Source organism: Rattus rattus, chromosome 7 (genome assembly GCF_011064425.1).
Source record: "Rattus rattus isolate New Zealand chromosome 7, Rrattus_CSIRO_v1, whole genome shotgun sequence".
Classification (NCBI taxonomy): domain Eukaryota; kingdom Metazoa; phylum Chordata; class Mammalia; order Rodentia; family Muridae; genus Rattus; species Rattus rattus.
Genome location: NC_046160.1, coordinates 130445778 through 130460386, shown reverse-complemented (window position 1 = coordinate 130460386; position 14609 = coordinate 130445778). Strand labels below are relative to the sequence as shown.

Below are 14609 nucleotides of genomic sequence, written 5' to 3'. Positions count from 1 at the left end.
CCTGCTGTAGCCAGGTGACTCCAGAGGACACTGTGCTGAACAACGTGAGCACACGAGACAGTGTTTGATGCCACTGGTGCTGAGGTCCTTAGATTGGTCACCTCCATGGAGTCTGCAGGTTGGACGGGGTAGGGTGGTACTACTGAGTGCAGACTTTCAGCTGTACAAGGAGATGACGGTGGATCCTAGAAAGCGCTCTTCTCCAAAGAGTGGTCGAATGGCCATCTTACAATGAGCTACAACCACGTGAAAGTTAAATGCTGAGGACCTGTCTGGTTTGCCGTGTTGAAGCCTCAGGGGCAGGTGGGCAAGTGTAAGGCTCAGCACTGCCCACAAGAAGAACTGAGAAACTTGAGAAGGTTGCTAGGGCCTACCTATAGAATCGGAAGAGACAGTTGCTGTCCCTTGCGGTGAACGGAAGGTAGAGCTCCCGGGAAGGCTGATCAGGTTTCAGGAGGCCATATCCACTTGTGCCAGAGCCATCGAACCCCTTTGTCCTCCAGAGGTCAGGCATGGGTGACATCGTGGTCAGGAGGGGTCAACTGTTGGGGCTGGTGGCATCATGCTCAGAGCCACTCAGAGTAAGGGAGGACCTTACTGTGCACTAAATTTCTTCAAGGTCATGGCCCAAAAATAGCTGCTTTCAGAAAGTTAAGACGGAGGCTTGCACGCCAGCTGCCTGCCCCACACCCCTGAGGGCCAGCTTTCTAGGGACTGCACTGCCACCCACACAAATATGTAAATGTCTCTTAGGGGTAGGGTGAGAAAGAGGCCTCCAGCCTCCAGCCTTGAAACCTGGCATGACAAAGTAAAGGACTCCCGTCGTTGGACTTGTGCTGGGATCTGGGTTCTTCCAATCTTCTCCGTGAAGCTCTGCTTCGCCAGCTAGCCCTTCCAAAGGTGTATTCCAAGGCCAGCGCTGCCTTCAGTCCTGGAGACACTGGGAGCTGTCAGGGATGGGGGTCAACAACCTAGAGCCAGCCTTTGGGCTGAGTGTGGTTAAGCTGGGGATGGGAAACAGCGGTAGCCGCCTGGCGTTTTCCAGAGGAAACGGGCTACATTTGGATGTAAGGTGTGTAACCCTGGGGCCCACTAGAAGCTGCTGTGCCCATCAACCCCAGCAGCCCTCAGTGTAGAGAGCTGTCCCAGGAATGCCACCTACTCACTCTCTAGGTTCATGTGACTCTCAGGAGGAAAACCACTTGTAGAGCTCCTGGGTGAAGGCTTCCTTCTGAGATAAAGGATGGTTTCTCAGACAAAGGTGGGGTGGAGGTGTACCCCTGCCGGGCTCTGTCCCCAGGAAGGGATCGACTGGGACGGTCGGGTTCGTGGTAGAGTACACGCGCGCAGGGCACCAGGTGGCTGTGCCAACAAGGACCAAGCTGATCAGTGGCTTCCATTCGGCATCAGGTCTGGGATACCCCGCCTGACTGGAGAGAAGGTGGGGACCAGTCTGTGTGGAGCTGCCTCGCAGAGCCCTTTGAGTCCCTATCTCTCAGTTCTCAGTTCCTGAGCGGAGCCATCTTCAGAACAAGGTCAAACAGGTCCGGAGCTGTTTTTCTGTCACCCCAACTCATCGACATCACAGTGATGTAATCCTCACACTAGTCCGTTGTGGTTAGGGGAGTTTCGGAGTGAGCATGCTCGGACCCCCCACTACTTCCTGAAACCTCTCAGCTGGGCCTGCAGAGGGGTGCTCAGCGCTGCCTCAGGACGGACCTGCTCTGTGCTGCCTCGGGCTGGCTTGGGTAAGTCAGTGGATCGTAGCTCTGGGGGGATGGGGTGGTCCTGGTGGGCCAGGCCCTCCACAGTGGTTTCTGAGAGAAATCTGATTTGATGATAGTTAGGCTTGGCCCAAAGTATTTAACCAAGGCCTGTCCCCAAGAGGGGACTCAGGGGCACCATGCTCACCTGTGTAAGGGCACAGGGACAATAGCACACATCAGAGTGCCCTTCCCCCAACCTGCCTGGACGCTTCTGGAAGATCTTCACCCCAACTGTAGATACAGATGAGAGGGGAAGCACTGGGCTTCCTCTGATGGGGAACTGAGGGCCACGGAGGACTCAGGAGCATCCTGACAGTGTGGTTGGTGGGGGTAGGGGTTTTTCTTACCTAGGGTTAGAGGCAGGCTCTGGGGAGGGATGAACAGGACAGTGGGGTTCTACTGGGATAGGCTGTCTGGTCATGGGGCTAGATCCTGGGGCTGGCCGCTAACCGACTCCTGAGGCCAGGCATTTGGAGTTCCCGGCAGAGGAGATCTTATAACTTAGAGATTTGTGAGAACAGACTCGTGGAGTGTTCAGGAGAGTCACTGAGGACCGTGAGCAGTAGTTACCGTCTTACTGATGAGGGCACGTGGCACAACGTCTTAGGGGGTTAACCGGGCAGCGGGGTGAGAACAGAGATACCCTGGAGGGAGGGTGGAAAGGAAGAGTGGCTGCCACAAGTACTCAGCTTAGACACCAGTCAAACTGAAATGTGTGTTACTGAGAAGCACGGTGTGGGGGATGGGCCCCCAGGTCCACACGATGTATAGTTGACGCTCGTAATTGAACAGTTCCTGCCCAAAGGGCGTTCTGAATTTGACACAGTGTTCTGAATTTGAATACAGAAATGAGGTCGAAGGGTTTTTTTTTTTTCCTTTTGCCTTTCTCTCTTCTCTCTCTCTCTCTCTCTCCCTCCCTCCCTCTCCCTCTCTCCTCTCTCTTCTTTCTCTCTTTTCTCTTTCTCTGTATGAGTGTGTGTATGTGTGTTTGTATGTGTGTGCTTCCACGTGTATGGGCACATATGTGTATATATGCATGTGACTGTGGAGGCCAGAGATTGGTGTTCAAAGCCATCCCCTGTTGCTCTGCCACTTTCTTCACTGAAGCAGGGTCTTTCAGAGGATACAGCTGGTCTTGCTAGCTGGCTTGCTCTGGGGAATCTCATCTCTACCCTCGGAGGGTAGACTGCCAGGGGAACTAAGCATTTATGTGGGTTCTGGGGATCCAAATGTAGGTCCTCACACTTGTGTGACAAGCACTGAGCTGTCTCCCGGCCCCAGAGAAGCCGGTAGGAGGATGGAAAAGTGAAAGACCGAAGCAACCAAAACAACCAGAAATTCCTGTGGTAGAGAAGTGGGGCACAGTGTGCTGGTGACTTGAAGGGCCAGTCCAGCCACCCTGAGCGGTAGAGACAAAGTATGTCTTCCCTTTGTGCATTCCTGCCCATTAGGAAAGCTCCACAGTCAAAAGACAGGCAGGACTGTCATCGGCGGCGGTGGCAGAGTGCAGGGCTCGAGGGCCATAGGCATCACGGGTGGCGTGTTGCCTGGGCATGCCCTGGCGACTCCAAGTACCTCTCTTCCTCCAAGATGGGTCTACTGGGGGGTTGGGGGCTGTGTGGTGGGGGGATGTCTCTATCGAACGCCCGAGGCAGGAGGGCGGAAGTGGAAAGGATGGGGGGTGGGGGGTGCAGCCAGGTGGCCAGCGCGAAGGTGTGGTTTGAAGGCTGGAAAACATTAGCATGAGTCTGAGGGCTGGTGGACCAGGGGAAAGCAGGGGTGTGGCTGGGAGTTAGGGCAGGTAGAAGAGGACATCCAGGGATCATGGGCCCGTTCCCATGGTGGCTACAAGTGACGTGCCAAGGCCATCATTCCAGTTGTGCTGCCCTTCGTCCAACGGCCGCCTGATGGCGTTCAGCGTGCTAAAGGTCCCTTTGAGTGAGGGAGTCCGCCAGGCCCAAGCAGACATCACAGTATGGTAAACCATGTGGGTGTGTGGCCTTTGTGGCTGTGACACGGTAGGACATTCTCTGCAGGGTTCTCGGAAGGTTTGGGAGCACAGTGTTTCACAGTCCTAATGAAGGTTGACCATGACCTTCTACCCTCAGGGGTCAGCCATTTCCAGCTATCTCGCAGATGACACACAGCACTGTAAGATAGACCAGGACGTCAAGAGGAAAAGTCACCACCCACAACCAGGCCAGGCCAGGCCCTCCATAACAGAGAGGCTAGTGTCTGCTTCTTGGAGAAGACAAGATATAGGGATCCTTCTCCTCTCTTTCCACATACGTACTCAGTTCAGGAATTCATAAGACAGCCTAGCCTGGCTGCACTTCTGGGGGAAGCCGGTATCTTGGAGAGTCGTGGGGCTGTTGACTCTTGCCCCTTCCTGTGGAAGGAATAGCCTAGTTGTTTCGAGATGCTCACAACTGAACTGGCCATGTTAGGGACCCTGGAAGCTTAGACAGGAAATGGAGGGGCTCTGAGGGAGAGTCTGTAGCACAGAGAAGATGGACATCCCAAAGGGAAGGGGCAGATTGAGAAAGGGACAAGCCTAAGGCATGACATTCTCTGAGCACAAAGGACACTGACACGAATACAAAGCCAATGCTGCGTGAGGGCTGAGGGTACCCAAGAGCAGCCAGGGTGAGGGGCTGAGGGCACCCAGGAGCAGCCATGGTGAGGGGCCACATTATAGTGTAGGGATTCAGGAGCAGTCCCCCCACCCCCATGTCCCAGTGCAGGCTGCTCTGGCCTGAGACTCAGGGTTGATCTATTTTGATGTAAGCGTTGATGCCCCACGGGTTAGGGACTTGACCCAGATGCGGATGTCACGGCCTTCTTTTGTTCTGTCTAGGCTGAGCAGTTAGTCCCAACTGCCCACTCTGTCTCCCTGGCCAAGCTCTGTCCACAGGTAACAAGGATGTGACTTGTAGCTATGACAGTTTCCCACAGTGCATCCTCACCGCAGGGGGGAAGTGCCGGTCACGTTTTCTGTTAAACCCCTGCTTCCTCTGGCTTCTGCACGGTGGCCGAACACTGAGCGTCGCCCCCTTCCCCATACTCAGGGTTGCTGGGTGCTTAGGGTGAACATGGTGCAGCCCCTGCAGGAGACAGACCTGCCCTAGGCTGGCTCTGTGGCTGACTTTACAGAACTCTAACTCTAGTTGCAGGGAAGGCAGGTGCAGGCCTCTCTCTGACTGGGGCTCCAGGCGCTGCCCCATGCAGTCATGTGCTCATTCGCTAGAATGGGGGTGATGGTCAGTGATAATTTGAATTTGGTGTGCCAGACGTAGAGCGAGACCCAGAGGGACAGACGGACACCTGGTGCTCAGCTGGTCAAGGCATGGTGAAGTGATTCGAGGAACCTGCTGAGGGTCAATGTTTGACAGTGGTTCTTGCCCTTCCTGGCTTTGCCTCTCTTTAATGTATTGCTTCAAACTTCTTCAGAGGTCAGTGACCTTCTGCAACCTCAGGTGAATCGTTTAGCTTCCTGTTGTTTTCAGAAACTCTTGAGAAGGAAGCAGGGGAGCTGGGAACTGGTGGCTACTTGTGAGGCTCTAGGCTTTGATGTCTGTGGGTTCAGCCTGGCTTCCATAGGATTCAGAAGGCCACTCCCGAAGGCCCAATGTACTCTGGGCAAATACTGTGGTCATCTGCCTGACTGAGGGGCAGCCACGTGTGTTGGGGGGAGCAGGTGGGCAGGTGGGACACACACTTAACTTTTTAGGTCATTGTTTAATCAGGGGAAAACACTCCCTAGGAGGAACTTCGGCAAGTTCAAAGTTAAACTTTCTTTCTTTTTTTTTTAAAGATTTATTTGTTTGTTTTATACGAGTACACTGTAGCTGTCTTCACACACACCAAAAGAGGCCATTGGATCTCATTACAGATGGTTGTGAGCCACCATGTGGGTGCTGGGATTTGAACTCAGGACCTCTGGAAGAGCAGTCAGTGCTCTTAACCACTGAGCCATCTCTCCAGCCCAAAGTTAAACTTTCTTAAGGTGGTTGGACACTGACTGCAACGCCGGGCTCTGAAATATTTGTACCCAGTGAGCATCCTCATTATGTAGTTTCAGGATACCATGTCTTCAGTCTCCAGAACACTGAGTTAGTTGTTTTTGTCAACCTGATAGGCAGAAAAACAAAACAAAACAACAACAAAACAAAGAGACTTTCCTCCGTGGTTATTTTGCGTTTCTTGGCCTTTTGGGAGCCCTTCTTTTTTTTTTTTTTTTTTTTTTTTTTTCCTTTTTTTTTTTGGAGCTGGGGACCGAACCCAGGGCCTTCTGCTTGCTAGGCAAGCGCTCTACCACTGAGCTAAATCCCCAACCCCTTGGGAGCCCTTCTTAATTCTTTCTGTGGAAGCTCGGGTGCCATCAGCTTTGCCAACTATAACCAACAAATAACCGTCTTAACTATGGTCTCCAGGGTGATGCTTTGATGCTCGCCGGCTTCCCTGGTGCCTGGTTGTCTGCCCTGCATTACCTTGTGTTGACTGTGGGATGTTCTAGACTCTTTGTTGAATGAGTCAATCTGGGGTGGCAGGCATTGCAACAGCATGGCTGGCTGGCTGGCTGGGTGGTGGGTGGATGGAGGGACGGATGAACAGACAGACAGATGGACAGGTGGATGGATGGATGGATGGATGGATGGGTGGATGGATGGACAGATGGGTGGATGGATGGATGGATGGATGAATAGACAGACAGATGGACAGGTGGATGGATGGATGGATGGATGGGTGGATGGATGGACAGATGGGTGGATGGATGGATGGATGGATGGCTGACTGGCTGGGTGGATGGATGGATGGATGGACGGACGGACGGATGGATGGACAGATGGGTGGGTGGACAGACAGATGGACGGATGGACAGACGGGTGGGTGGATGGATGGGTGGGCAGACAGATGGACGGATGGATGGATGGGTGGATGGATGGACAGATGGACGGATGGATGGGTGAGTGAGTGGATGGATGGGTGAGTGGGTGGTTTATTCTCATTGGCTTTTGTTTTGCTTTGTTTTGTTTGCATTTTCACCTAACTCCATTTCAACACACCCTTTCTCCAGGTCATTTTAAGCTGTCAGAGTCACCTTCACAAGGGGGTCCACAGAACTCACATAGGAGCCACCATGAGATCAGAACCCACCAATGCAACAGGTGAGAGAGTCTCGTTTGACTGAGACATGGAAGAAGGCCCCCAAAAGTTCCTATGTGGTACACTTGGTCCCATCATTCAGATTCCTTAACATGCAGATTCCTGTAACGAAAATGGAATCAGGGTTGCTCCGTCAAGAACTCCAGATGCAATGGGCTGGGGATGTGGCTTAGTTGGTTAGAGGCCTTGTTGAGCATGAAGCTTTGGGTTTAATCCCCCACCATCACATAAAACCATGCATAGTAAGTGACACATGCTAAATAGTGCCTGTGAAACCATCGAGAGCCCAGGGACTATCTCAATCAATATCAATCAATCAATCAGTCAATCAGTAAAACTCAAGATATACTCACTTCACAATTTTTTTGACAAGTGCTAAAGAAAGCCAGGCACAAGAGTGAGGGGACATTTTGTACTCTAAATGTAGACTTCCTGTGACCGTGACAAATGGTGAGTCACAAGCCATCTTGGTGGCCCAAGAGAACTTTCAGGAGATCCTGGTAAGCAGTTGACCAGGAGCTTCCCATGGCTTTCCATGATGCCACTGCCCTCCCTTCTTTCCACTCCAGAAGCCCTCCCTACCCGAGGGAGACATTTCTAAGGTAACCTGCAGGGATGTGGGGTTGTGAAGCCACACTCATCCTCAGATAGTGTATGTGGCAGTGTCCACATCGAAGCTCCAAAGGTTTATATGGGCCTGAGCAGGTGACAAGAGTCAGCCATGCTGGGGAATCTGTGGCTGTTCAGTGTGGTTCTGGGAGAGGCAAGGCTGCAGGTTGGTCCCAGATTGTGTTTCTTGCAGTTTTCGGTAAAACTGCATGGTGTGTGGGTAGGGTGGGGTGGAGTGGGGTACACAGATGGAGCTCCTGAACTGGGATGGACCGGTGAGACAGACAGGACAGAAGGACCGAGGAGTGTCTGAACCAGGGAGGGGGAAGAGACTCCCATGCTTGCCTGAGGGTGTTTTCACAGTGGGAAGAGAGCGACCCAGGTAAGGAGCTGTCTGAACACCTATAGCTGCCTGTGAACTCATCTCTCACCCTTGCTGACTCCCACATAGGTTCTGATGTCAAGATTTAGCATTGGTCTCTAAGGCAGTTCACCACCTGTGGAACCTCAACCTCACTTTCTCTACCCAGATATGATAACAGCATGCCTCTGAGTGGTGAGCTAGGACACCCAGATTGTGGGAGGAAGGTGCCTCATACCACTGTCAAAAAGGAAGGGGAAAAAAAGCAGAAGCCGACTAGCCCTGAGCTCTGCAGATAGAGCTGAAAGCAGAGCAGGCACTTGAAAGTAGCACAGGCTTCCTGGGAGTAAACACAGTGGCCACGTGACCCAGCAAATTCACTTTCGGGTATACCCAGAAAAGAGACAGCAGGGACAGAAATTGGGGACACCAATGCTCACATTGTTCATAACAGTTCAGCAGTGGCAAGCAGCCTAGGTTTCAGGCACACATGACAAGTATCAAAGTGTCTGTATGTTCCCTGGGCAATGTCCCTGTGCGTGGAATGTGTTGATGGGATGCTAGCCTATCTTAAAAAGAAGTGATGTGGGGCTGCAGAGATGACTCAGCTCTTCCAGAGGTTCTGAGTTCAAATCCCAGCAACCAGATGGTGGCTCACAGCCATCTGTAATGGGATCTGATGCCCTCTTCTGCTACAGTGTACTTATATAGAATAAATAAATAAATCTTTTTAAAAGAAAGAGAGAGATACTCTGACACATGCTATGATGTGGATGAACCCTGAGGATGCTATGCTCAGTAGACTAAATCTGCACTGATGATGGATCCATTTGGGTGAGGCTGCTCTACAGAGGTGGGGAGAATGGAAGGGAGGAAAGTGTGTGTGTGTATGTGTGTGTATGTGTGTATGTGTGTGTGTGTGTGTGTGTGTGTGTGTGTGTGTGTGTGTGTGTGTGTGTGTGTGTGTGTGTGTGTGTGTGTGTGTGTGTGTGTGTGTGTGTGTGTGTGTGTGTGTGTGTGTGTGTGTGTGTGTGTGTGTGTGTGTGTGTGTGTGTGTGTGTGTGTGTGTGTGTGTGTGTGTGTGTGTGTGTGTGTGTGTGTGTGTGTGTGTGTGTGTGTGTGTGTGTGTGTGTGTGTGTGTGTGTGTGTGTGTGTGTGTGTGTGTGTGTGTGTGTGTGTGTGTGTGTGTGTGTGTGTGTGTGTGTGTGTGTGTGTGTGTGTGTGTGTGTGTGTGTGTGTGTGTGTGTGTGTGTGTGTGTGTGTGTGTGTGTGTGTGCACATGCGCGTGCCTGTGAGTGTTTCTAGAAGAGCTTTGCTCTGCAGGCTGAGATTCTTAGGTGGGAACTGGCTCAGGTCTGCACAGCAGATGTCCTTAGTGACAGTCAGCTGCATGCTGAGGAATGAAGGACTTGGACAGAGAGAACATTTTGTGTTATGTGTGTTTTATCAGGATTAAAGAGGGAGCCTGGAAAATGCATCAGTTGCCTAAGAAAGTATCAGGCTCTGCGGTTGGGGACAGGTCCCCTTCCTAACAAGGAGCCCTCATCTGAGGAGCAGTGCAGGTCTTAGCTGGCATCCTGTCACTCATACAGCCAGTCCGGGACAACTGGCCAGGACAACCAGAGCCACTGAACAGATATCAGCCTGGGACCAAGAGACCGTGACCTTGGGGCCTCCAAATCTGAGCCACAACATGGCTGAAGGTTTCTTCACCAGGTGGCCACTGTGACCAGAAAAATCTCACCCACCCACATCGCTCAAGGCCTGGGGTTGGTGCTAACCACTCTCTGGTCCCACTGGCTTCCTCCAGCTGGAGTCTATTGAACTCCTGATGTGTCTAGTCTGAAGTCGGTGAAGCTTCTCTTTTACTTAAAATTTGTATTTATTAATTGTGTGTGTATCAGGCATACATGTGCCACTGAGTGTGTGTTACAGACATGCGTGTACACTGTGTATGTGAATCAGGCATGCATGTGCACTGTGTGTGTGTGAATCAGGCATGTGTGTGTATTGTGCATCTGTAGCAGGCATGCATGTGCACTATGTGTGTGAGTCAGGCATGCCTGTGCACTGTGTGTGTGAATCAGGCGTGTGTGTGCACTGTGTGTGTGAATCAGGCATGTATGTGCACTGTGCATCTGTAGCAGGTATGCATGTGCACTGTGTGTGTGAATCAGGCATGTGTGTGCACTGTGCATATGAATCAGGCACGTATGTGTACTGTGCATCTGTAGCAGGTATGCATGTGCACTGTGTGTGTGAATCAGGCATGTGTGTGCACTGTGCATATGAATCAGGCACGTATGTGTACTGTGCATCTGTAGCAGGTATGCATGTGCACTGTGTGTGTGAATCAGGCATGTGTGTGCACTGTGCATATGAATCAGGCATGTGTGTGCTCTGTGTGTGAATCAGGCATGTATGTGCACTGTGCATCTGTAGCAGGCATGCATGTGCACTGTGTGTGTGAATCAGGTGTGTGTGTGCACTGTGCATATGAATCAGGCACGTGTGTGCTCTGTGTGTGTGAATCAGGCATGTGTATGCACTGTGCATCTGTAGCAGGCATGCATGTGCACTGTGTGTGTGAATCAGGCATGTGTGTGCACTGTGCATATGAATCAGGCACGTGTGTGCTATGTGTGTGTGAATCAGGCATGTATGTGCACTGTGCATCTGTAGCAGGCATGCATGTGCACTGTGTGTGTGAATCAGGCATGTGTGTGCACTGTGCATATGAATCAGGCATGTGTGTGTGAACCAGGCATGTATGTGCACTGTGCATTTGTAGCAGGCATGCATGTGCACTGTGCACATGTGAAAGTCAGAGAACACCTCATCTTGTCAGGGTCAGCATCAAGTCTGTTTTACCTGCTGAGTCCTCTCTTCAAACCCCACCACCCATCGAGCTTCTTGCTTTTTCTTGGTGTTATACATCTCCCTCAGTGAGGGTGGCTCCATAAACTCCTACCACCGTGTCATTTCTGTCCCACAGGAAATGCCACGGCGGTCACCTCTACTCTTCAGACTACCTCAGTCCCCACGAGCTGCCACACGTTGTCCTACGAGGAGAGCAGAGTGGTCCTGGTGGCGGTGTACAGCGTGGTGTGCATGCTGGGCCTACCGGCCAACTGCCTAACTGCCTGGCTGACACTGTTGCAAGTCCTACAGAGAAACGTGCTCGCCGTCTACCTGTTCTGTCTGTCCCTCTGCGAGCTGCTGTACATCAGCACCATGCCTCTGTGGATCATCTACATCCAGAATCAGCACAAATGGAGCCTGGGTCAGCAGGCCTGCAAAGTGACGGCTTACATCTTCTTCTGCAACATCTACATCAGCATCCTCTTGCTCTGCTGCATTTCCTGCGACCGCTACATGGCCGTGGTCTACGCACTGGAGAGCCGAGGTTACCGGCACCAGAGGACTGCTGTCACCATTTCGGCATGTGTGGTTATTCTTGTTGGGCTTGTCAACTATCCAGTGTTCGACATGAAGGTGGAGGACAGCTTCTGCTTTGAGCCCCTGGGGATCAACAGTAAGATAGCCAACTACTACTACCTGCGGTTCACTTTTGGCTTTGCCGTCCCTCTCGGCATCCTTGCCTTCACCAATCACCAGATCTTCCGGAGCATCAAGCTCAGCGATAGCCTGAGCGCTGCGCAGAAAAACAAGGTGAAGCGCTCCGCCATTGCGGTTGTCACCATCTTCCTGGTTTGCTTTGCTCCCTACCACGTGGTGCTCCTCATCAAAGCTGCCAGCTTTTCATTCTACCAAAGAGACCAGGCTGCTGTGTGTGCTTTCGAAAACAGGCTGTACACCGTCTCTACGGTGTTCCTGTGCCTGTCGACGGTCAACAGTGTGGCTGACCCCATCATCTACGTGCTGGTTACAGACCATTCTCGGCAAGAAGTGTGCAGGATCCACACGGGGTGGAAGAAGTGGTCCACGAAGACAGATGTCACCTACTTGAAGGACTCTGAGGAGACGCACTCACCCACAGCGCTTATGAACGCATACACCTTCCCCAGTACTGTGCACCTTCCAGGCTCACAGCCAGTGGAGCTAGGGTCACTGGGCTCTGCCGGAGAGACTGCCTGACGACCTCTGCTAAGCCCACTCTACACCAACACCGGTCACATCTACCTGGTCCTCTGAGTCACCATCTGGGGTGTCCACAACACTTCAGATGCCTTTTCGGAGCACACGCTGCTGATCTCTCCTTCTTAGGCCACCAACTCTGAAAGTCTCTGTTCCTTAGGTGTCTAGGACCTTCAGGCTCTCCTCTATGGAAAGCGGTGGGTGCTAAGGGCACCAGTCATAACCCTAGGCTTCCAGGGCCTCGGGGAGCATGTGGCTGGCAGGACAGCTCTTTATCAGCCGGGTGCTCTGCAGGGCTCCCAAGAGCTATCAGCAGGGCACTTGACAGAGCACTTTATGTTCTACGATTTCCTACATTGTCCAGTGGCTAACACTGGACATCCTGGGCTTTCCACAGAGATGGACATGAACCCATTCGTGGTTACCACCACAGCGTTACAGCCATAGGGGATAGGAGTCCAACCCTGAGGGGACTGGTTCTGAGTAGACAGAATTAGCTTCTAGGGGAGCCATGGAGCATGGTAACCAGTTGCTCCAGCTCCTAATGGTCTCATGCATCCTCCCCAGGGACCCCCTCAACCGTTTACATTAGGAAGTGCTAGTGGACACCCCAGGAAGAGGTTGGTATAGCTGCTACCAGAGAAGGGGATATCTGACATCTGTCTTTCTTTGCCTTGCAACCTCTGGCCTTGACGGCACAGAGGAGGTAGGCTGCGGCTCCTGAAAGAGCAGGTCAAGAGCAAGCCCCACTCTGCCCCATTTGCTCCAGTGTTGGCTCCGTGTCAAGTCCCAGCTCCGCTCTTGCTGAGTCACCCCAGTGTTTTCCTTAGCTACCTCACTGGGTCACTCACTGTTGGGACTGGCTGACACTGAGCCACCGCCCCCTCACTCCAGAGACTCCCGATACACTTGGAGTGCAAGGGCCAAGGATCCCTGAGCATGGCGGGCCTCAGAGATGATCCTCCTGAAGCACACACATCACAAATGCTGATCAGAGACTGGGACCTCAGGGCTTAACTTCAGTTCTTCAGTGCTGAGAATAAGAACACAGGGATAGAAGTCGACTTCCTACTTCCTTTCCTTGCTGTTGCTTATATCTTATTTGTTGGATAAACGGTTTCTGGCACCTCAGACTGATCTGAAACTCACTGAGCAACGGAGGGTGACTTCTTGTCTCCTGACCCTGGTGTCTCCACCTCCCGAGGATGGGATTACAAGCTTATGTTAGCAGTGTTTGTTTGGTGTGAATGAGTGTGCAGAGCCGTGTGTGTGTGTGTGTGTGTGTGTGTGTGTGTGTGTGTGTGTGTGTGTGTGTGATGTGCGAAGGCCAAACATGGACACCTGATACCTTCCTTGATTGCTCTCCACTTTATTCAGTGAGGCAGGGTCTGACGCTGAAGCCAGAGCTCACCAATGTGGCTAGACCAGTTAGCCGGTTTGCTCCAGGGACCCCCGTCTCTGCCTTGCAGGCCTTGGGACGGTACCTGCAGGCAGAAGTGCATTAACTTTGTTTCTCTCTATAGTCCTGGCTGTCCTCTGTAGTCCAGGCTGGCTGCTGTCGACCAGGCTGGCCTGGAACTCACAGAGATCCCCCTGCCTCTGCCTCCCGATTGCTGGGATTAATGCATGTAACACGATGCCCCATGCCTCCTCATCTTTTGCGTGGGTACCGGGGATCCAAACTTTGGTCCTTGTTCGCACAGCAAACACTTTATGAACTGCCCCATCTTCACAGCCGCTCTATTTATTTCCTTTTTTTTTTTTTTTTTAATTTTTTTTTTTTCGGAGCTGGGGACCGAACCCAGGACCTTGCGCTTGCTAGGCAAGCGCTCTACCACAGAGCTAAATCCCCAACCCCTATTTATTTCCTTCTTAAAATAAGACTTTTTTTTTTTTAACCTCTGTAGGCACACCTTTTTTCCACTTGGAAGGTCAAACCTAGGACAGGAAGGTGAGCCCTTGGAACATGGGGACTCTAAGTGTGATGTGTCCGGTGGCAAAGGGCAGGAAGGCCGAGCAGGCTGCGGGTCCTTAAGGTTTTATACTGACCTTGGCAAAGCGAAGTTAAACAACCTCCCCTTTCCAGAGCCTTCCGCCAAGTACAGCACAGGCTGAGAGATGGATGCCGTTTTCTCTGAAGCAGTAATCTGACCCCACACGGGACTGGGGCCTCCACCTGTCCCCCACAGGTCTCAGATGCCCTCTCTAATGGCTTTTACCGGTCTTTGTCCCTCCCCTCCCTGCAGCCTGAGGGCTCTGACATCATGCCTGGGCCAGCACCCCAGAAACACAGCATCATTGGAATCCTCTGTGGAGCATGTGGACTGCCCGACAGTCTCTGCGGGGAAGGCAGGTGACCAGGAAGTCCCGACGAATCCCCAGTGGCTCCTACCCATGTGGGTCCTTCTCATCATAAACCCAAGAACATGCAACGGAGAGGGGCTAGACGCAGGAAACGCCATCGGAGTTTATTTTACTTAAAACAGAAGCATATATAATGGAATGACTAAGAAAGACAAAAGATTCCAGAAAGTGTTCTCACGCCATGGCCACTCCACTACAGGGATTTCCCAGTAGCTTTGTGGCCACCTTGTGGCCACAGTCAGGCT

At 52.1% G+C, this 14609-nt stretch overlaps 1 protein-coding gene across 1 annotated transcript; it reads left to right on the top strand.

Moving 5' to 3' along the window:
- Positions 1-1672: 1672 nt before the first annotated feature.
- Positions 1673-13131, top strand: Gpr132 (G protein-coupled receptor 132). Its single transcript, XM_032908916.1, has 3 exons — positions 1673-1748; positions 6844-6934; positions 10898-13131. Exons 2-3 carry the CDS (start codon positions 6907-6909, stop codon positions 11998-12000), a joined length of 1131 nt encoding a protein of 376 aa, XP_032764807.1. The 5' UTR covers positions 1673-1748; positions 6844-6906; the 3' UTR covers positions 12001-13131.
- The last annotated feature ends 1478 nt before the right edge of the window (positions 13132-14609 follow it).

Coding starts and splice junctions, on each gene's coding strand:
- Gpr132 (XM_032908916.1), top strand. CDS start 6,907: ATGAGATCAGAACCCACCAATGCAACAG. Junction 6,935..10,897: donor AGAACCCACCAATGCAACAG/GTGAGAGAGTCT, acceptor TCTGTCCCACAG/GAAATGCCACGGCGGTCACC.